The 24,515-nt window shown below is 34.8% G+C and overlaps 1 protein-coding gene across 1 annotated transcript in view; it reads right to left on the bottom strand.

The window, feature by feature from the left end:
- Positions 1-2,348: 2,348 nt before the first annotated feature.
- The window catches only part of LOC132543332 (lachesin-like), a 104,358-nt gene continuing 82,191 nt past the window's right edge, over positions 2,349-24,515 (bottom strand). The window contains exons 3-8 of the mRNA XM_060206822.1: positions 19,874-20,078; positions 15,247-15,399; positions 12,913-13,041; positions 9,460-9,747; positions 6,054-6,209; positions 2,349-5,864 (exon numbers count right to left, since the gene is read on the bottom strand). Of these exons, the coding sequence (XP_060062805.1) occupies positions 5,761-5,864; positions 6,054-6,209; positions 9,460-9,747; positions 12,913-13,041; positions 15,247-15,399; positions 19,874-20,078 (1,035 nt within the window). The 3' untranslated portion in view covers positions 2,349-5,760. The remainder of the gene's footprint in view (positions 5,865-6,053; positions 6,210-9,459; positions 9,748-12,912; positions 13,042-15,246; positions 15,400-19,873; positions 20,079-24,515) is intronic.

Here is a 24,515-nt window from a genome sequence, read left to right as displayed (position 1 = left end):
CATGTGCTGAATTCTCTGCATAGATACAAGCTTCTAATTTTAGAAAGATATTAGTGTTCAGAGGTCAAGATCGTCAACATTTGATTATTCTTAATTAACATAATTAATGATAATAAATGTATACTGCGTGGCTTTAGAAAATAGACTAAGTGATATTATGGTAATTGACAAGGTCACGAATTTCATGTCATATATAATATATGTAAATTGTATTACGACAATGAGAAGAAGACAACATCACGATTTCCGAAGCAATCCGCCTCTTTGTGATAGATAATATAATAAGACTACAGTTATGTTACACTTACATCAGGAGAAAGGTAGTTCAAACATGGGGTTGCAGAAGCAAAAGGTTGATGCAGACTATCAAAAAGATTAATGGACACCATCTTCGATTCCATTTGTAAAATATTTCTAGTGTGATATGTATTTAGATGTGTTAGATACTCATTGGTTTGGTGCTATTGACCTGGCTCTCCTCTGGGATGGTGACATTACTTACCTAGATTAAACAATTTTCACATGATGAGTGTCGTCGATGAAGCAGAAGACGCTTACTCTTTTGCAACACTCGTCCTATGGTCGTAGTATTTTTCTGTATTAATCTATAGTTAATTTTGTTAATATTTTACACTTTTTTATATTTTAGATTTTTAATCAAGATTTTGGTAACATGTTGGTTTGTTCCTAACGGGATCTTTCATGTGTTTTTTTATTAACTTGACGTTGAAGAAATTTCAGCTTATTGGTAAAATAAGGTAATCTGAGACTAACTTCACAATTGACTTATAAAATGGGAACAAATATAAAATTCTGGTTATCATATGACTGTTGCGCTATTGCAAACGTTCATGAAAATGTGCTCTTATTGACTGATTAAAAACAGACCTTTCTGTAATAGCTTAGGGATGAGAAGGGCCTAAAGTGTTGTTGCTCATTTTTGGTGATGTCATGAAAATAAGGCGTCAAAACAGAAATCATGGGTTAATCAGTCAATCACAGTTTATGTAAGTAATGTTATCACTCTGATATCATGGTAATATTATCATACAATATCACATACATGCAATATAAAGTGCATGCAAGAGCACGGTAGATGATTAATATATCTTCGTAACATTTCAAATACTTTCTTCTGTCTGAAAATAGAAAGATACATATGAAGGAAACAATCGATTGTTATGATTGTAATTGTCACAAAAACGAATTGTTTGGCTAGTAATTACAATTCTTCATCTACTGCACTGTATAGCTGTTTCGCCCTTGCCTTATCACTTCATAGATAATATGGACCTGTTGTTACCTATGACGAAACTTAATCTCAAAATCGAGATAGGAAGAGGAACTAAACCTTTCCATCTAGGATTTGCCATTTCATTTCATTTTTTTGTATTGTCCACAGTCCCCCTTCACCCCCCTAACCTTTAAAAAATTAGCTCCTTAGTTTACTGACCTAGAAGGATGAAAAGGCTATATGATGCAGTTAGCTTAATTTTGTTAACTCCACTTTATTTCAGTGTTAAGTGTTAAACGGTGTTATTCATTTGTTTGTCTTTTGTACTGACTTAATCACGTCAGGTCATTCCGAGATTGCCGAAGTTACGATATAAGCATTTTTCTTCTTCTTAGATATACATATTCTATCCTTGAATGGTTTGCATATCAGGTCCTTGATTACAACCCAATGTATGCTGATTGCGATTCCGGTTATATATAACTATCATGATCGTTTGTTTAATTTTATTTATTTATTGATTTTCAATATACACACAGTTTCCAATCAAAAACGAACTAAACATCAAATTACCTATATATTTAACCTTCATAACCCTAAAAATATAAGTATTTTGGACGAAAACCAAGCAATATTAACAAAATATTGGTGTTACCTCCCCTCTTTACTAAAACAGAGCAGTTACATTTGGGACTAATAGTAGGGCGTATACCTCATGCTATTATCAACCACTATCCATGGAGATATCACTGTGTGATGCAGCTTAATTCATTGTTTGGTTCTACTGTGTCTAACTCTAACGATGTATCAAAAGGTGCTTATCACTTGTGTGTCTTTTGTATAATCTCTTAAAAACGGAGGTCAGAGTTGTGGCATCATACTGCAAAGACAGTCACTCGAAAAATATCAAAATCGAAATGGGAATGTGTCACATGATTCTATATATCTAATAATTAATACATGTCCTATGATTTCAGAAGAGCGTCACATGCATGTGTATATTCTGAACCATGCCACTATCCCGCAATATCATTCAAATAACTGTTTTTGTTAAAGAAATAGTAGGCAAATATATCCATACAAAGATATATCGATATAAAATTTAAGACTATGAATCATTCAGACCCACTTTATTTCAGCAGCATATTATAATACAATATTTACAAGCATAACTCGCTTGATAGCAATTGTCTCTCACACGATACATAATTCAAAATTAATTGAGATGTTTGATGTTTATATAATGCGCCTTAATATCGTTATTGTGTGGGTAGATTCTGGATGTAAACGTACCAAATTAATTTTAAAGTAATTCTTGAAATTCAGTTAACTCAGTTTTCTGGAAATGTCAACTCTCATACATATGACTCATTTTTTCTTTCGCGTCCTCATCTACACCTTTCTCACCAAATAACAAATAAATACACTACAATTGTATTCTACTTACGAGAGGGTGAACATTTACTTAATTATATATCATATTCATAACGGTATATCCAATTTCATTACTTAGAAAGCTGAGTCTTCGATGAAGACGATGAACATTCACCCAGCATTATGTTCGACCTACCTTGAAATATTCATATTCATCCAGTGTTAATTCGTCTTAATAAGACAATGATACATATCATAGATTTCACTTCAAATCTTAGTCATATTTTTATTTTCGTGTTATAACAAAAAAGGGTGAAATCTAACCCGCGGCGAAAATTTCAACGTTTAAGATATTCCTACCTAACACATTTCATGTATCGTTCAATAGTTAATTCAACCCCAATTTTCCTTCCAAGCTGATCAATATGACAAAACATTACACCCCATGCATACAATTTTAACGTTTCATATGATTCCAAAAAGCATGGAACGGAAAAGGTACTCCGATCTTCTTACCTTCTTAATCTCTTAAAATTAATTTCATTTCTTCTTCTTTCCTAGTTTTTCAAATATAAATGATTCTATACGATTTTTTGACAAGATAAGATATAATGTATGTACAGGACACAATGAACAAAGGTTAATGTAACTAATTACCATACCTCTGTAGACGATCAATAACCTGATAAACCCAAATACATTTATTTTGTACGATGGAGATATTTTCTGAGATTGATTTTTATTTATGCTATTTCCAAACATGATGAACCAAATACGTAACAGATATACATTAATTATGTACAGTTTTGTATATCTGTTTTTGTTTTCTCTTGATTGACGTCCTCGACATTCCAGAAGTAACTCTTCTTGAAAGAATGAAATTAACAGCATATAAAATTTAGTGGCGTATCAAAAGACAACGAAAAATAACATCACATATTCTACAAACAATAATACATCTATCATTAATCCGTGTATTGCGATTATTAGTGTGGAATGACATTAATGATAGTAAATTTTATCATTTACCAAATCAACCGGGCAGACATATAACATGTGTCACGAGACGAGGGAATGTTAGGATAAATACACACAAACAAAAAACCAAACTGATGTTCGGGACGTTCTTCAATATTCCGGATTTTATTCAGAATTCTAGATGTTATATCGTATTCCGGATTGTGTTCTCTATTCTGAATGATATTCCTCATTCCGGATATTATTCATTATTACGGATGTTGTCCAGTATTCCGGATGTTATTCAATATACTATGTGTTCATCGCCATTGCAGATGTTTGTCAGTAATTTGAATGTTATTTTATTATCGTTATCATCACACACATGGCATTTCTAATAAAAAAACGTCAAAAATCAATTTTAAATCCAGGTAAAAATAACATCGACGAAAAACATTATTTAGTGTCGAAACATTATTTTACCAATATGACATTATAAACAATAACAAAAACATTAGATGGCTCTTATCTGTGCGTCATGAAATAAATAGACCCGACATACGAATCAGTATAATAACCTATACAACATACTCAAAAGTGATTTCAACAGGCACACTAGAGATATCTACGAAATCGTGTTAGGGGAGACATTGTATATAGTGAATATATAGAATCAACATCATTGGCGGTAGGTAATATCCCTCTACACTATTATATAAAACATTGATATTATCATAAGATAATGGTTAATTAAAACAATTCTTCTCACCTTACAACTTCCGAATATCTTTTATTCACAAACAAATCCAAGTATCTCACTTTTACGCAAATCATATTTTTTTGCATAATGTTATCACTCATTCACATGTATACATCAATATTGAAAAGATATATATTTACAATGGAACTTCAGTATTAAGTATATAAATGATTATATTATTATCACAATCTCTGTTATTTGTGTTGATTGTGATGAGAGGAAATGTACTGTGCTGATCGTGATAAGTGCACCATAAAGATCACTTCCGTCATAGTACCATTGACATGTCCGTTACCATAGCGACACAAACAAAACTTAAGCGCTCAACTTTGCAACCAACTTGTAAGGATATATATCTCAATAATGGAAAATACAGACAAAACATTTTCCATTCACTTTCATTTCTCGTAGTACACTAAGTGCAAATAACACGTGATAATTAGAGCGGGGATAATGATTTTAGGAACAATAAACATATTTTCAAATGTGATAAATTAGCATGCAATTTTTGGGTCTGCTGGGTCCCATACAATTCATTACGCAGTTTTATTTATCATGATATATGTCATGGTAAATGTTACTAGCAGTTCCATGGTACAAGTTGTAATGTGAATAGGTTAAAATGAAAACAAAATATGATACAGGTTCTTTTCCAACTGACTGTTAACATACAAGATTCACTGACAGTTAAACAACCTTGACGAAAGAAAGAAGGTACACGACAGAATCTGAACATTCACACAATCCTATATTCCCGGATAACAAGACCGATTAATTTGACATCAGGTATATTTGCTGATACTATCAAAATCATTCTCACGATCCTGCTCTTTAAGTAAAAACACACAGAAAAGTTTTCGTTCACTTACACACAAACCTATCCACTGTTCTCGAATAATTTTGACGTCAGAGAGTCATGTAGACAGTATTTAAACATTTACACTGTCTTTTAGATCAATCTTTCCAATGACTTTATTGATTGGGGATTCTACTCTACTCTGTTCGCGGAATGAAAATTACGTCCCATTTAAGAAGAGTGTGAAGGAAGGGAGACTACTCTTAGCAGGAAATATTTACATCCTTCAAAGTAAAAGAGCGGCCAAAGGGAACCTACTCTAAGAGTAAGAAATAAACTATTCGCTGAAGGTAAAACGGCAATTATTTTGTAATTTTGATTTCTGATGAGATTAAACAAAAGGCTTACGTAAAAAAACGATTTCAAATAAATATAGAAAAAGTCTCAAATGTTGAAAATATCCTAATTTGGTACACTCTATATATTATAATGATCTGCAAGAGAATGCGATTGTATGCAGTCGGCTATGGTGAATATGAAGAAGACTGATAATCGATGTAAACATGGCGATGAGTGTAAATGATATGTACAAATGGGAAATAGATAATAAAGTCCACGCAGATGTTATTCATTGAGTGGTCACCTATACATGTCAAACACAATGGAAAGTAGAACCAACAGGATCAGCAGACGAGAAGCGTAGACGGTGTTGCCACTGCTACCGCGTTGACTCGGGTCTATACCTGGAATTTACCAAACAAGTGATTAAATGATACTTTATGTACAAAAATTAAATAGTTCTCTACACCAAAATAAATCTATAAATAAATAAGAATTTGACTGAAGCAGGACACGTTTACAGGAACTAAGTATTTGAATGGACATATATTCAAAATCATTTTATCAAGTACATGTGCACCGTCGATTCTTACCCTGATTGTGATAGTCCGGCCGGGTGTTGATTCTATGGATGGAAATAGTATCTACACCGCCATTGTTCTGTTGATTCGGTCTATTCTGCCAAGGTTGCTGCTGTTCAAACGTTAGATCTGTGGTCGTGGTTGGCGGAACTGTCTTAGGGAAGGACTCTGAATAATAGAAAGACATATACGTAGTTGGTTGCAACGAAGATATTGGAAAAGGAGCTGAGTGGAAAATGATGAAACCAGACAGGATTGCGGGCAGAAAAATAGGGAAACCGGAAAATATTAATATATATTAAAATAGAAAAGGAAAAATAAGACAAGGTGTATGGTAGAAAAATGGAAACCGAAACGGGTGGAATTAAAAAAAAACTGCAAATGGAAACTGTACATGGTAGATTTAGTGAAAACTGCACAGTGTGGCGAATTGAAGACAGAAATTAGACATTTTAGTGAATAGATAACAGGAAAGCAAACTGGACATGATTGAGGGTAAATGACTCAAACGCTGGAAACGCTGGTTGGTAAATGATTGGAAAGATGGGAAGGGTGGTGTTAACAGGAAACGGGTGCTAGATAAATAACAAGAAAATTGACGAGGATGAGACAAAATAAAACTGACGAGGATGAGACAAAATAAGACTGACGAGGATGTGACACAATAAAACTGACGGGGATGTGACAAAATAAAACTGACGAGGATGAGACAAAATAAGAGTGACGAGGATGTGACACAATAAAACTGACGAGGATGTGACAAAACAAAAAATGACGAGGATGTGACAAAATAAAACTGACGAGGATGTGACACAATAAAACTGACGGGGATGTGACAAAATAAAACTGACGAGGATGAGACAAAATAAGACTGACGAGGATGTGACAAAATAAAACTGACGAGGATGTGACAAAATAAAACTGACGAGGATGTGACAAAACAAAACTGACGTGGATGAGACAAAATAAGACTGACGTGGATGAGACAAAATAAAACTAACGAGGTTGAGACAAAATAAAACTGACGAGGATGAGACAAAATAAGACTGACGTGGATGAGACAAAATAAAACTAACGAGGTTGAGACAATGAGACAAAATAAGACTGACGTGGATGAGACAAAATAAAACTAACGAGGTTAAGACAAAATAAAACTGACGTGGATGAGACAAAATAAGACTGACGTGGATGAGACCAAATAAGACTGACGTGGATGAGACAAAATAAAACTAACGAGGTTGAGACAAAATAAAACTGACGAGGATGAGACCAAATAAGACTGACGTGGATGTGACACAATAAAACTGACGGGGATGAGACAAAATAAAACTGACGAGGTTGAGACAAGAAAATCCTCATGAGGATGTGACAAGATAAAACTGACGAGGGTGTGACAAGATAATCCTCATGAGGATGTGACAAGCCAAACTACCAAGGGTGTGACAAGATAATCCCCTTGATGATATGACAAGCCAAACTACCAGGGGTGTGACAAGATAATCCCCTTGATGATATGACAAGCCAAACTACCAAGGGTGTGACAAGATAATCCCCTTGATGATATGACAAGCCAAACTACCAAGGGTGTGACAAGATAATCCCCTTGATGATATGACAAGCCAAACTACCAAGGGTGTGACAAGATAATCCCCTTGATGATATGACAAGCCAAACTACCAAGGCTGTGACAAGATAATCCCCTTGATGATATGACAAGCCAAACTACCAAGGGTGTGACAAGATAATCCCCTTGAGGATATGACAAGCCAACCTACCAAGGTTGTGACAAGATAATCCTCATGAGGATATGACAAGCCAACCTACCAAGGTTGTGACAAGATAATCCCCTTGAGGATATGACAAGCCAACCTACCAAGGTTGTGACAAGATAATCCTCATGAGGATGTGACAAGCCAACCTACCAAGGTTGTGACAAGATAATCCCCTTGAGGATATGACAAGCCAACCTACCAAGGTTGTGACAAGATAATCGCCATGAGGATATGACAAGCCAAACTACCAAGGGTGTGATAAGATAATCCCCATGAGGATATGACAAGCCAACCTACCAAGGTTGTGACAAGATAATCTCCTTGAGGATATGACAAGCCAACCTACCAAGGTTGTGACAAGATAATCCCCTTGAGGATATGACAAGCCAACCTACCAAGGTTGTGACAAGATAATCCCCTTGATGATATGACAAGCCAACCTACCAAGGTTGTGACAAGATAATCCCCATGAGGATGTGACAAGCCAACCTACCAAGGTTGTGACAAGATAATCCCCATGAGGATGTGACAAGCCAACCTACCAAGGTTGTGACAAGATAATCCCCATGAGGATGTGACAAGCCAACCTACCAAGGGTGTGACAAGATAATCCCCATGAGGATGTGACAAGCCAACCTACCAAGGTTGTGACAAGATAATCCCCATGAGGATGTGACAAGCCAAACTACCAAGGTTGTGACAAGATAATCCCCATGAGGATGTGACAAGCCAACCTACCAAGGTTGTGACAAGATAATCCCCTTGAGGATATGACAAGCCAACCTACCAAGGGTGTGACAAGATAATCCCCATGAGGATATGACAAGCCAAACTACCAAGGGTGTGACAAGATAATCCCCTTGAGGATATGACAAGCCAACCTACCAAGGTTGTGACAAGATAATCCCCTTGATGATATGACAAGCCAACCTACCAAGGTTGTGACAAGATAATCCTCATGAGGATGTGACAAGCCAAACTACCAAGGGTGTGACAAGATAATCCCCATGAGGATATGACAAGCTAAACTACTAAGGGTGTGACAAGATAATCCCCATGAGGATGTGACAAGCCAAACTACCAAGGGTGTGACAAGATAATCCCCATGAGGATATGATAAGCTAAACTACCAAGTGTGTGACAAGATAATCCTCATGATTATATGACAAGCTAACCTGCCAAGGGTGTGACAAGATAATCCCCATGAGGATATGACAAGCGAACCTACTAAGGCTGTGACAAGATAATCCCCATGAGGATATGACAAGCCAACCTACCAAGGGTGTGACAAGATATTCCTCATGATTATATGATATGACAACCTGACAAGAATTTGTCAAGAAATTCCTGAGAATTATGTGACATGGCAATTCGACGATATTGTGTCCAGCCAGACAACTTGACAAGGATGTGATAAGAGAACCTGACGAGGATGTGGCATGATAAACATTCATGATATCGCATTTCATTTTTATTTCCGATTTTACACCATTAAACTTTTCTTGAACAAGCATACTATCGTGTTACAGTGTATCAGACTATGTATTATCTTCTGACCTCGTACTTGTTGTAGTTATATGACATTATACAACGCCCCTTTACCTCATAATATCTTGATATTGCACCATAGAAACAACATCACTTACCATGCAGAAACATTTCCTCCATGTCTGTTCCCAAAGAGTTAGACGCTTTACAGGTGTAAGTTCCGTAATCATGCTCATCAATCTCTCGTATCCTCAGACTTATAGTGATGGTGTTTTTATCCTCCTCGTAAACTTCCACCCTGTATTTATAGTTATTGGTAATCTCAACTCCATTTCTCTTCCATGTACTATATACCTGAGGATTAGCCGTCACGCGACACTCTAGTATTGTTTCTTTACCCAGATACTGTCCCAAACGTTTTGTTGGCAGAAATATTTCAGGTGCAACTGGAAGAAAAGACAAAAAAATAGATTCACAAGAAAAAAAATGTGAATTCTTTTGCATAAAAAACTACGCCAATATTTTGGTAGAAATATACCAGGTAACTAGTATGACGGTTTTCCTTCACATTATAGACTAGTGATAAGGAAACTTCAATATCAAATGATACAACGTCCTATCAACAAGACAACCATATGTGTTGATGAGAAGTGTGGCTACAATGGTTGATTTGGATCCAGTATTCCCTCTCCAATATGGAACATATTAAGATTATATATTGGTATGAATATAGTTTAATAGTTTTAATGTACCATTTAGTTGGTTCATCAATATTAAACCATGAAATACATAAATATATGTAGGCATGATTTCATTTAACATATCATATTGTCTTGTGTTTATGCTGAACCACACAATGCGGCCAGACCTGTTGCTGATGATAACAGATGTCTTTGCAATATACTTTCTCAGATAGTCAAACACTGTGAAACACTAGTAGAGTACGATCACACTAAGACCAGTCTATCAGAACTGATGCCAACAATGATGAGAATTCTTTCCCTAGTAAAACTGTTATTTACTAGACAGCTAAATCCCCTTACAAACTATAGACCACAGAGTGACAGAGCTAGCCGACTTTTAGGGTCGATAGCAATGGGTTGTTTCACGGGCTTCGTAAATATGTTTTATAATAAACTAACAACAGACGTAGATTCTTTTAAAGGAGCAGCCTTACCAAGCTAATTGCTTATCTCCAAATTGATGTGGGGGTGCTTACAATTGCTACGCTATGATCAGTTTGGCATGTGGCCGTCTTTATAAGCTTGATGAATTGAGATGCCGCTACTAGAACTATATACATAAAGCAGCATCTTCATACTATTGATTTCTCATCTGTTTTATTTTATTTGTAAGTGTTATATGCGGTTTTACAATGTAATCAGTTCGGAAGTCATCCCATGCATACCCAAGCTCAGACTTTCTCACATTTAATCCTGATTTATGGGTTAGGGCAAAAAATAGGCTCTTTTCTGCAGTCACATCTAGACAATAATACGATAATGATGAGCTAGATGATTTTTACTTCTTTTTGCTTGTTGTGTATCTATCGCTAATCGTTTTCATAGCATACTGAATGAATATTATGTCACACTATTAGTTTCTTACTGCAAAATCATTGATTTTCGTAGAGATTCATTGTCGTTGACATCGTGGGCACACCTAGTCTACGAATGCATATGTCTATGAACTGCTAAAATTAGTGTCAGTAGAGGTATTGGGTTTTATTTATCCACGAAATCAAACGTCCACGAAAATTAAGTTAGTGCATGAAACTACACAAAAAAGAGTCCCACACAAATATGATATTTCACAGTAAGAAATAAGTGTTTTTATATCACAACCAGACAGAGAATTATGTGTGACATTTCAATGGCTAAACTGTCACCTTCGACAGACCATGTGACAGAGCAGTTATCGAAATGTCATACATGATTTTCTTACAGGTTGTGATGTAAAAACGTCTATTCAATAGACGTTGCTGTTTCGAGTCCTTTGTGAAATATCTCTCTTGAAACGAACACTAAACACAGACAAATCAAACATCAAAGATCAATTTGATGTAGCGTAGGCGATGAATATCATTTTTTAAAACAATTAATTGTCCTATTGGGAAGAAAAATATTTCTATCATAATGCATTACAGATATTTTTCTACCATAATTTCTGTCGATGTAACAGCAAACAACATTAATATTACCAGTGGTGTTTGAATAGTAAAATTTATTTCATTGTTTAAATAATTTATGATCTTGTGTTTTTTCATAGATTCACACATAAGATTAAAGAACAGTTGAAAAATATATCCGTTCGTCTAAGTATTGAAGTAAGACTATTTACGCTGTTTAATGAGTTAACACGTCCAATTATCTGAAGAGTAAGAAGTCACAAATTAGACAAATGGGATTGATCGTTTTAATCGTCACATTTATCTCCAGTGACTAATTCATTGTTTATACTGCAAGAACAATTACAGCTCTAAAATCCCAAGAGAGCAAGCAAATTGTACCAGGCAATAACATTTCACTAGATACTGATTGCATGCCCTTTTCCAACCAATGTACCAACGGGTTACATTCACATTTACATGACACTGATGCTTATCTTCTCTCAGCAGCATTCCCGAAAATCTAATATAAATATCCTTCTCATGTATCCTTAATATCTCGACTAGGTTTTTTACTTTGATAACAATTTTTACCGTAGATTACATGCATACCTCTTTTCTACCGAGGATCGGTTAGTTCTGTTTCACAAGATCCAAATAGATTCCCAACACGTTTAGGTGTAGTGATTAATTGTAACGTTGTAGACTCCAAAAAAATCAAATAGAGCTAATTAGGTTTCATCAATAGTACAACCGGTTTCTTAGCTGTGCTGTAAAGATTAATGTTGATCCAAGTGAGATTTATTTCACGTTCTCACAGCTGTGGTCAATTTTTTACACTATTTGATATTCAGACGACAGCATGATTCAGAATTTGGTCTCTTTTATCTTTGGAGGATGGAAATTTTTAAACAGTGGAGTTAACGCAAGACTTATTATATCGTTGTTTCATGTTGAAACGTTTATCTTAACTAAGGGTTAACTAACAGCTTTAGATAAGTCACTACGTTTTCGTTTCCTGTACAAGTCTATGGCAAATGATTGCACACAGAATCTGTAAGTGCAATATAATTTTAATATATAGTGACCAATAATCTGGGATTCTATATACATTGATAGGAGCAAACGATATTTGATTGCGTTGTATGCATCGGATAGGCCTTACATATTATTTATGATATCAGATTAAATCATGCTTATCTCCCTCAGATCGTATTTGCGCATGCGTAACTTCGCCTATTGTTAAAACATTGGTGCTGGCTAAGGGTAAGTTAGACCTTAATGTGGTGCAGAAAAAATACATAGAACATAGTTATTTTAACTTCGTCTTTGCAATTTGGAACATGCGGGGACAATATTTTATTTCTTTATCAAATTATCACGGAAAACAGTTCTGCTAAACAACATAATTCTATCTTTCGTGTTGGTATATTAGTGTCACGTAACTCCGCCGCATGGGGAGTTCAAGGTCATGTGTGTTATGTGAGCAGCACGAGGCACGTACATTCAACTACTACTCGGATCTCTCGGCTTGCAGCAGGCGATATGTCATTGAAGGCCACACATTCATAGATGTCGTCGCAATACCTGGAAATGTTGTATATTACCAATACTTCTCCATTAAGTCCGACCACTGAAAGCACAAAAAATATGTCAGGAAACAACAAAGACACAGATGTAAAAAAAAAAATAAATTCATATCCTCTAAATTTCGAGGTTTTTTTTATTGTTACTTTGTTTCAGAAACACTCAATCGATAACCGGCGTAACAACGAAGCTTTGATCTTATAAGAAGTTAAGTTGAGTATCTATTTCTGTTCAGTGGAATGTTTAGACTGAAGGAATGGATTTCGTGCACAACAGGGAACGTCTTTTGGGCGTGTAATTTCTCTTTATTATTGAGAACAAGCTAGCATGATATTAGGTATTGGTTTGCATTTATATCAATGATCCATATCATGCAAATATCTAAATGAAGCACAAATAATCATTCGATGAATTTATTTAAATATGAAGAATAACTTTTGTAAGATATTCGTTAATGCAATGAAGAAACGTAAATCGAACAAAGCACAGAACTCTTTTTTTAAGCAAGTAAATTTATCGTGGAATAAGATCTACTACCAGGCATGTTAGGTAATGTCTCTTCACATTCCAAGTAGTACCATATATTAAATGTTAACAGATACAACAAAACAGGCATAGCTTCACAAGATGAGAGTCTGTCTGTTGGTAGCACGTCGTTTAACAATGCGACGAATCAATTCTTGAATTATACGTACATTAAAGGAAATGCAAACTGAAGATTTCAGTCAGGGGACAGGTTTTGTTGTCAATAGTGACAAGTTATTCCGTCGTGTTGTGAGTATGTTAAAGTCTATATTCTAGCGTAAAAAAGGAAACGAAAGTTGATTTTCAGTAGTTGTTATTTTACATGATTCATTAATGATTAGTTCATTATTTCATATTACTGAAAACATTTTGATGATTTTTATTCTCCTATCACAGGCGACGTTTCTTGATCCAAACCAGTAGCGTGTCTGCCCATCCCGACTACAGTCACTGCTCATACTCTCCTTAAAAATTGACCCCACTAAAATACTTATTGTCCTTTGAGGGATATGATTCAACTCCTGAATAAGGTCCTTTGTGAGTTGAGCGATATTATTTGGTATGTCAACGCGCTTCCTAAACCCTCCTGCCCAGCTTGTCACGCCATTGCTTGTTTGGGGAGAAAGCTGGACTGTATGGTGGCCAATCAAGAACTGGGACGTTTTTTGAGACCGAAAGGCACAACAAACCCAAGCAACATTGGGCCTCGCGGGATCCTACTGCAACGTAAGGTTACGTAGACGGATAAAGGAAGGACGTGTAGTCTCAAGACTTGATCCCGATATGCTGTAAGATTGTCAAGGAAAGGAGGAAAACGTTTCCATATGTGCGTTTTGTTGTTTGATTATTTGTTTTTGTTTTTATTTTTTGTTTGCTTGTTTGTTTGAGGAAGGACGATAGTTGTTACTTTAATATTTCAACGTGTAAATAGGATTTCCACTGATTTTACCTAAAAAGCGTTATGAGTTTTTTTATTGTAATACTGGCTCGTTTTTCAATCAAAAGGATGATGATACATGTTGGCGAGGAAAAAACAGCCATTACAACTTTATGACACTGACACACGTCGACCGCCAGACAGCGTATAGGGAACGTGACAATTATATTATAGATGACGATTTCCAGTCTTGACAAAATGTTCTAATTCTTGGTTAAAATGTCACTTCTGATGCGCCGAAATATAATTATGTGTGTTGGGTAGATTGTTTTGTTATAACGACTGGGTAGTTTTATTACATAATTCCGACGGGGAGGCGATAATAACTAGCATCGAACGGATCCTGTTTTTATATTGAAGACATGTACCTACAGAGATGTCGTCACTAAGGCAACATGGTTTAAGGCACATGTCGCTGTTATCGAGTTTATATTAGTCTGAAATAGCTGCCATTTCCCGGTGGTTTAGGGAAACAAAAATGGGTTGGTCTCGACAGGCGAATGGTTAATTTGATTAAGAAAAAAGTATGACGTAATTCTTTTCAAAACAAGTTTTTTTAATTCAGTGTGCCCATACAAAGCTTTGTCTTTTTTAATCTTACTTTTTCACTAATATTTTATCTGCAAATCCATCCAAATTATCTATAACATAAAATTTCTGCAACATTACTAATTGTGAGTTCAAAAATGAATGCCATTATATGCTTACATTCAAGAAACAAATCACTAAATGCTGAATATGACGTTTCCATATTTTTACTGAAATTCAGGGACGATAACTCCAGTTTACCTTCCTTCGCTGCTTCCTTAGTGCTTGACGGACGCCGATACCACGTGACTGTAGGAGGAGGAATACCAGTAGCATTACATATTAGCTGCACTGTGTCCCCTTCTCTGGCAGTGGTGTCAAAACTAGACAATTCGTCAATAATGGAAGCAGCTTCTATAACACAGAAAACACATTACTTCAAAACGTCATTACAGCAGACAGGCTCCTTTTGATCTTACAATCTATGGTATCACATTGTCTTTAATATGGGAAGCACATTTTAAAATTGTTTTAATGTTAAGCACCTCTTTTACTATGCTCATCGTTGTAACCAAAATGAAAACAGGAAGATCGTATCTAACCCATTCGCAGAAATTATGTGTTCAAATAAGCTGAGTTGTTTTATCAGGGAGTTATCCCCCGCTGAATCTATTGCTTTCGGTGTGGGCATTTTTTCTCTTACAAAGAGATTTATTTAATACTAACGCCAGCAAGACATAATTTTCTAACGACCGTTTTCTGACACATCAAACGATCGATTTTTTATATCCCTTTATGTTAAAAATTATATATTTTTCGACTACATATAATCTATGGCCGTATAAATTTCGTTGGCGTTCTATGAACCACGTCAAAGCTTTTTTTGAAACAGTAACTTGTTTCATTTTATATTAGATTTTAAACAATCAATTAGAGAGTGATTAGATTTGTTAGGAATTTCAATTTAACTAATAACAAATACGGCATGGGTATCATTTATCATTTTTATTGAAATATCTTTATCAGTGATGTCTTATGCAAACAACAAGACTACGCTCTTGGGTGTTTATGAATCACCAGGATCACGTCTCTCGAAGACACCAATAGTTTTATGAAAAAATATAAGATGAAACGGAGGTGAGTTTTATCACATTAATGACTTAATTACAAGGATTTCGGCTCTTCCCATTAGGGCTGACATCATTAACATGTGTTGAACACATGAAGACAAATGGGCATCATTACAGTTGTCACAAACGGGTTTATGTTTATGGTGACAGTACACACAACAATATTGTGATAAAAGTAGATTATGATATTTTTTCTGTATTTGCAGTGAGAACAATTTACTAATCACCGCCATGTGAATAACGCTGAAAGGGTAAATGTTGTAGAGAACGATGGCAAAATTGAATATGTAATACTACTTTATTACAATTCGCAAATCACTAAAAGCCGATTGATTCCCTATGGTATCGTGTGACAGCATCTCTGAGATTTTCTGTCACCGACAAACGTAAACAAAGCTTGTAGGCAGAGTAACACTACTCACAATAAACCCTGTCGGGGAATAAAGAAGAGTTCTTGTTGTCAGATACCCCATGTGCATATGCGTGATAACACTGAATTGTTTACATACTGAAAGTTAATGTATTTTCGTGGGGATCAAATTTCATTTTTTTCCAACATTCACTGTAAAGATAGTATTTAGGAAATCAGAGTCTTTTGTAAAATCTTTGTACAAATCTTAGCAGGTGGTAAACACTGTTAGTGGAATTTACGTCCCAGAGCATTGTCATAACCTGCTTGCCACGTTTTAATGCTCTTGAATAGTGGCACGGTTAAGAAAATACACATGTACTTGACGCTATTCTAAAATTATCTGATTTAATCAAATTGCGAAATTTATCAAATTATGGGGCTGCTGCACCTCCCCGTCTAGATTTTGATTTTTCTTTCGATCTCTTTGGATTTTTCTTAGTCGCCTCCTTGGCTTCAAAATTTAGGGCCTTAACATCACCAACGAAACAGCTATGATGAGGTTTAATTCATTGTTTGGTACTACTGTATCTCACTCGAAATTATCAAAAATTGATATTCACTGATGTGTCTTTTGTACAAATTTTGTACTGAAATCCATGTATATTTCAAATTGTTAATTATTTCGCTGACGTATATAGGTATATTAGCAGTGACTGATAAACGACTGATATATTTTGCGGATACAAACCGAGCTGACGAGATGTGATAGTATTTCATCAATCCGTCAGATTAGGAAAAGTCTTTCAATTAATGTGTTTACGTTATTGATAAGAAAACAAAAGAGAACGTTTACTTATTAAAACCAAAATACAATGCCAATGTACTGAATCTCTGATAGACAACATACAATTGCATTTTATAGAAAAATAAATATGATTAAGTTGAAAGAGAAAATCTGTTGGCGAGCCGAGATGTGATGAGCGTGTCATGAGATAGTAGAGAAAGTCATAAATCATATGTGGTGGTTGCTTGCTTGCAACAGTTTCACCACAGTGCATTACGGTATAGAACATAAAGTTGGGTTTGTCGCATTCGATATGATCTGATGGGGCGGACTTGCTCTGTCAAGATATTCAAATCAGCCATTTATCATCAACGTCACATTAATTTCAATCATCATGATTTTTGTAACTTTGATCGGAAATGTGCGAAAATAATTGGTATATGGGAAGAAATCAGATCGGATAAGAGAGAAAGTGCATCGCTATCTTGGTTAACGAAGGATCGGCTACCCTGGAAAAGGGAGTAATTTGAATTGAGGGGATGGGAGTTCTGATCGCTATTTCAAGAGATGAATTACAAAAAAAATATACTTAATGTAAAGATTTTAAATATGAATTGTTCTTTATTCGATAGAGTAAAATATGTCCTAAAATGCAAATGAAATTACAACATGAAAGAATTGCTTATACTGTACAAGGCTACTTGTATTCTTTATGTTCACGCCATACGGCGTGTTTTCGTGAACTAGCAATCCAAACAGAAGGAAATATTAGAGAGAAAAAAGATCGCAAGTGTTCCGCAAAAGGAGATATATATCTCAAGTGTTCCAAACTAGGAATCAATACAAATACCGCCTGTCCTTAACAAGTGGAGATCATAAGACACTTTCATGTGTCCGGGTGTAGGATAGGGATATTCCAGCCCGTAGGCTTTACCACATTATTATACCTCGAGGTTGAAAAATCCCATCCTTCACCAAAACAATATGAAAAAGTATTTTTTTCTCATTTCTCATTCTAAACTAATGGCGAAAATATCTGCAGACGTCAACAACGGACTCCATATTACATATCACAATATCTTTATGATACAATTAATCGACAAATTGACATATAGAATTAATTCCGTGTACCCAGATTTGACAAACAAATTTTGCATTAGAAAATCCGTCACTGCAAATAAGTATTTGTATACAAATGTGTAGGCATGGTATCAGGCGATGACGTCAATTGGGAAATGACACATTACTAGGCGCATGTATTGCAAAGGTGGGAGTGTAATACAAGAAAATCAAACCTGGGTGTATTGCCCTGAATAAACCAGTACTACATGGATAGGAATGAGAGATAGCATGTTCTCTATAATAAGAATTGATAAAATTATGTTTGTTTGCAAACGAAATATAATTCTAGATTTTTTTCGAAAAAGCTAAGATAAAGATATCATTACTATCGTAGAAGAAAACTTATGATATGACGAATGTGTCATTATAAGGTCTAAAGGGATACCCTTAAATGAAAGGAACATCAGAAAGGTCACACCGATTTGTACAGCAGGGAAGTGGAGTAGTATGTTTAACACGCCCAAATGTACATCCCCCATCACTGTATATTTATGTTACGGAATAGGTGTCGGGGTTTTATTTAAGATTGTAAAGGAAACCCACAAATGAACAATAGCTTTCAGCACAAATCTAACATTATATACAGTATAGATAAACGATGAATATAATTTCTTCGCACATCCACTGTTTCGTCCTTCTTTCAGTAAACCTGATGGCCTAAATTGTTATATTGACTGAGAAGAATCCAAATCGGTCAAAATATCTGTTTTAAAGTAGATGGGGAGGTACACTGACATGTGTGAAATTCAGTATTCAATAAATATTAAAAAAAAAATATTTAAAAAAATATCAATTAGTTGTTCTTATCATGTATTTGGTAAGGTCTAATATTGCAAAATTCTAAAAGGTGATTGACGGAAAGCGATGTTGGTTGAACCGCGTGTTTGAGACGGAGAAGTACACTAACAGCAACCTCAAAGTAGAATTTAGATATTTGCAAAGAACATCAAGTACATGTGTAAATTCTGCAGCTTACCACTATTTGCATTAAATGAAAGGTGACATTCAGATTTCAGTCATATTGCATTAGTAAAAAAGCCATTTCAGAAAATTTAAAACAATGAAATATCGATCGTTTTATACATGTTACAGAACAGTGGATTTCTTCTTCCGTACTTCTAAAGTAAACACCCAAAACCTAACGGTTTTTTAAAAAAAATCAAACTGTGTACCGGAGAGTAATTTAAACAGCCTAAGTGCTTTCTTTTTGAGACAAAGACGAACATCCAAATAGTGTGACAGTTTTCTTTCAAGTAGAACTTGTTTTCATGGACATTAAATACATACATTAGAAAGCGCTTAGTTTTATAATGCAATGTTTCCGTATCGCAAACAACAGCTATTCTTGGATTCTCTTTAACTCTTTGAATTTTCATGTTAAACGTTAGATGTATATTGAACAAAAAAAATAAACAATATTTATCCTACAAAAATCCTCACTGTCACAAGATCCATTTTCTGGTCATGTGACAATCGTATGAAAAGGCTTTGACCACTTACCGTGGACGTAGAGGACGATGTTTTTAATTTTCACTGGATTTGTGTTGATCTGACACATGTATTTGCCGCTGTCTGACGGTTTGACGTCTCGTATAAACAAATTCCAGTCGTTGGTATAGGGCCTTTCTAAACTGATCCTGTCATCCGAGATCACTCTCCTCTCTTCTAGAGTGAGAATCTTTTCACGAGGATCAAGCCAGGCCACCTATAACAGATAAAATTGATGCAGGCGTAATTACTAAGGGGGAGATAGATATAGAGATAAAGTGAAACCCGCCAATGTATTCAAGCGTTGAACTAGTCTGACAAGTACCTGATTACTTTTGATCACAAAAACGCTTCAAGAACGTCGCACAAACCAATCCTGACAGCTTTGCATGAACCAGGCCAATCTTTCGTTCCAAATTGCCATCATTTGGTTAAATATTTCGAAATATCGATTGCAATAATTAATGAAGTTAATAAACTTATTTATAGCTGATCATGCGTTTTGATAACTTTAGAGTGTTCACTCGTTTTCCAACAAAATCTTCAATAATTATAGCCATTTATGAAGCAATCCAACATATACAGCGGGGAAGAGGAATAAACAGGAATCATTTAATGTGACTTAAAAAGAGATATTGATGTCATTTAATGTTTTTTCTAGGAGAAATGATATTTAATGGTATTCTAGGAGAAATGTCATTTAATGGATTTTCTAGACGCAATGTCATTTGATGGTATTTATATTTGTTCTTCTACATTATTTCAATAATGACCGTTATCATTTTGAATATCCTAAAAATGAGTGTCCTGCAGTAAGAAACATTTTAGCGAAATGTTTATGAATTCTAAAACTTTCAATGGAAAGAACCGTTATTAGAGTCTTTGCCAAAGACGTTCTTAGATGCGCATTAACTACTAAAACTAGGGAGTCTCAACAAGAAGTTTTGGAGTATTTAAAAATATTCGCTTCCGTTGAGGTAAGGTATCCCCAGTGATATCTCCTGGGAAGTTTAATTAAAGTTAGCATATGAAGTTGTATCCCATACATAAATAAGTGGCATATGAAGAATGGAGAGGAAAGGTTTTGCCGTTCTCAGTTCTCAATATAATGATTAACATTTGACACTGCTTTTTTAAAGAACGATGTCAAGATTACGTGGGTGGTATTAAATGCTTTTTAGCAATAAAGCGTAATTACACAAATTAGAACCGACATCTTGACACAATGCTGGGGCGTTATTTCGTTTTGTAAGCATTGTTCTTCTAGAAAGGAAATTAAGTGAGTACAATATTTTAAACTGTGTTCAGACTAAACTAGCAATTTGCGAAATTGCACATTGCATTGCATTTGAATTCAACAGTACATTTCTCATTCAAACACTGTAATGATATACAATGAAATTGGTAATTAAATATACATGAAGATACCATTGTAGTGTAATCATTAATTGTATTAAGCAAGACTTGGACATGTAATCGTTTTATTGTAGATAATGCTCATTGTTCTAGGCTATATCAATGATGACCAGGCCCGACACCACTCTTTCTCCTATGTCTGTCTCATACATAACAATTAACCAAGTACAAACCTGTTACTAGAGGTACAAGTATTATATATAGTACAAAGTCAATTACCAGTGATCATCATTGCATATTAATTAAGCAACAATCCTGAAGTGCATGGAAGGTACGGATATAGAAATAATGCACCAGGCGGCAGTAAATCGGAGTGAAATTTCTCCCCTTAGAACCAATTTCGTGGTCTGATGTTCCAATGTATTTGAAACCACATTCCACAGCTACTGTTTTGTACGAAAACCTTCCCTCCTGGAAAAACCGAATTGGTAAAAAGGAACTTAAACAGAAATTAGGTATGTTACAATGTAGTTTGAGATGTTTTACTACCGCCGGTTCCGCACATGGTTTAGAACTGATCGTAGCAGTTTGGTACAGAGATGTTTTGAACGCCCATTCAACCCAAATGACTAACAAAATGTCTACAAATCTAGTTTGTTGAACACAACTGTAAAATAAAAAGGACTCTTTATTCGGTTGGTCATGTTATATATTATTACACTCAGGTTAAACTGATCACGAATACAACAAGAAAATCCCGGCACGTAAATAAAATCCTAATCCAAACTACAAATGCCCTAAAGTACTTAAAAGTGTGTCAAAAACTAAGTCACTATTTAGCTAGATTCTTGCTTCTTTCTTTGGCTATTCATTAGGGTTCTTCAGCATCTCGATGTTTCTTTGTGTAGTTATATTATCCAATGGCTATGATACATGATACGTGGTGAATATTGCAGCATTCAATCTATTTTGTGAAACTAAATCATTATTTTTTTTTTCTTTTAGTTTTGTCATTCATTATTTTTCATTGTTTTTTTTAAATGCCAATGTGTTGTCAGACATCTGAGAGAAGATTGCACGAAAGATATACAATGTAATTTAGAATTGGAATCAATTGTGAGAAATAATTTATCTAAGGACATTTTTCTAGTACTAGACCCAATGTCACATAAACCGTCTACTCAATAACAATAGTATTCGGATAAGGAAATTATCGATGTTTTTATTGTACATCTTTGACAGATTTCATTATCATTAAAGAAGTGTAAGTGTTGACAGGAGTTTTCGCGAATAAATTTAATAAATTAGATATTTCGGGTTAAGAGTTTACATTTGGTATACATTTGTTCTCAGACTAAAGGCATACTCATTACTTCACTACATGGTAGATACACACTTTGCTTAAGTAGCAATATCTCGAGTTTGGGGAATAACGAAGAATTCTGGAGACGTCAGAAACACATTTGTTTGTAGTTTGTATCAAAATGACCAATATCGGACCGGATAACGATGTTAAATATATTGAGTACTTTTAAATCGCGTGACACTGATTGGATAGACATTATCAATTATCGAAAAGAAGTGATTTGGTTGTATGTTTCGGCGAAGTGGGACAATTTATGGAAACATTGACTGTTTCAAAATATGCAATTAATTGAACTTGGATGATTTCGATCCAGTATTAAGCTGTGGTGTGCAGTCATGCATGTGTAATGCGGAGGCAAGAAAATGGATAATTCTGCCAATACTTTTATACCTTAACAGGAAGACTGAATATAACACTTCAGTAATTGGTGAACGGAGCCAAGGGAAGGATAATATAGAACGTTATGGATAGTTATTATAACTATGTTGTATTTATGACTCTTGGGAGAGCTATGATCGGAGTGGAAAAAGCAATAAAGAAAGCCATATTTCCAACGCCTCCCAAGTATTCGACCTGCTACGGAGACATATGGTGCTCAAATAAATTAATTTTGGACAACAATCAAACTAGTCATGAATAAATATTATTCATTTTAAATGAGTAAATTAAAATTACTACGTTTTCTTTTTCATTATTTAATGTCAATTAAGCTGACCATAAAAGTTTTGTCATTTTAATTTACCAGTGCTCTCAATTAAATTTGATTGTGAATCAATTTGATGAAATACACAATAGAAATTTAATCACACGACTTTCACATCAATCATTTTATAGAAAAACATACAACATTTCATAGATAAAATATAAATATAAAAATCACTATTTAACAATATGTTCATCAATATTGCTGTGTATTATATCACTAGTATCATATATTCAGAGTGCATAGCTATGGTAAAAGCGAGGGCGTTATCGTAAAATAAAAATATCTCTTTGAAATATTTTAATAGTCTCCCGATTCGGTTTTGATTTTTCGTCTAAATGGCCTTTCTAGATATTTGATGATAACAACACATTAAATTGACAGTATCCCCAATATTTCATATTTGCACTTTCGTCAAGTTGGAAAATAGGCATTCGTGTTGATATTATTATACTTCCATACCATTAAGTTGGAAAAGAAACACTTTAGATTTTCCCCAGTCGCCTATTCAGCTTCACAGGTTAGGCCTTTAGCACCACTGATATATCCTAAAAGGACAACATAGCTGTTAAAAAACAGGCAAATGAATTCATTGTCTGGCCCTACTGTGTGTATCTCTAAATGTGTATAGAAATGTGCTAATCACTAGTTCCTTTTGTACAATCATTGAAATATTGTCATTGACATTGTTTGTAATTTTGCAATATATACCAATGGGACATCTCACATGTACTGCTTTGTAATTGTAATTAACAGCTCAAACAAATACCAACAAAATGGTACTGAATTTTATTATTTCTGTCATCCACATTTGATGTTTCGATCTTTTTATTATGACTTCATGTAAGTAATGTTATATTCCCAAAAGAATTAAGACAATAGCAGTGAGATATAGGAAAATTGTATTATAAAAGTGCTTTTGTAGCAAGATTAAGGCAAGGCTTTTTGTTGTTTTCTTATTGAGAGAAAAATGAAGTCAGTTATTTATCTTTTTGGTATGGAATGGACAGCGCCATGTTCATCCTTCAACACAGGGACTGGTTTAAGATCCAGACGGTACAGATTACATATGTCTATCTATCTAATTATGGTCAGTGCTGAAAACTCTACAATTGAGTTACGTCAGGTAAGAGAAGGCTATACTATAATTATGTCTGACTGGATATGGCAAATAGCCTGATGGCATGGGAGATAATATAGTCATACAGCATCACTAACGGGGTGTCCCA

Source organism: Ylistrum balloti, unplaced genomic scaffold (genome assembly GCF_031769215.1).
Source record: "Ylistrum balloti isolate Yb309-2 unplaced genomic scaffold, AGI_CSIRO_Ybal_v1 Utg369752, whole genome shotgun sequence".
Classification (NCBI taxonomy): domain Eukaryota; kingdom Metazoa; phylum Mollusca; class Bivalvia; order Pectinida; family Pectinidae; genus Ylistrum; species Ylistrum balloti.
Note: the sequence above shows the minus strand (reverse complement) of the source record. Positions and strands in the feature narration are given on the sequence as shown.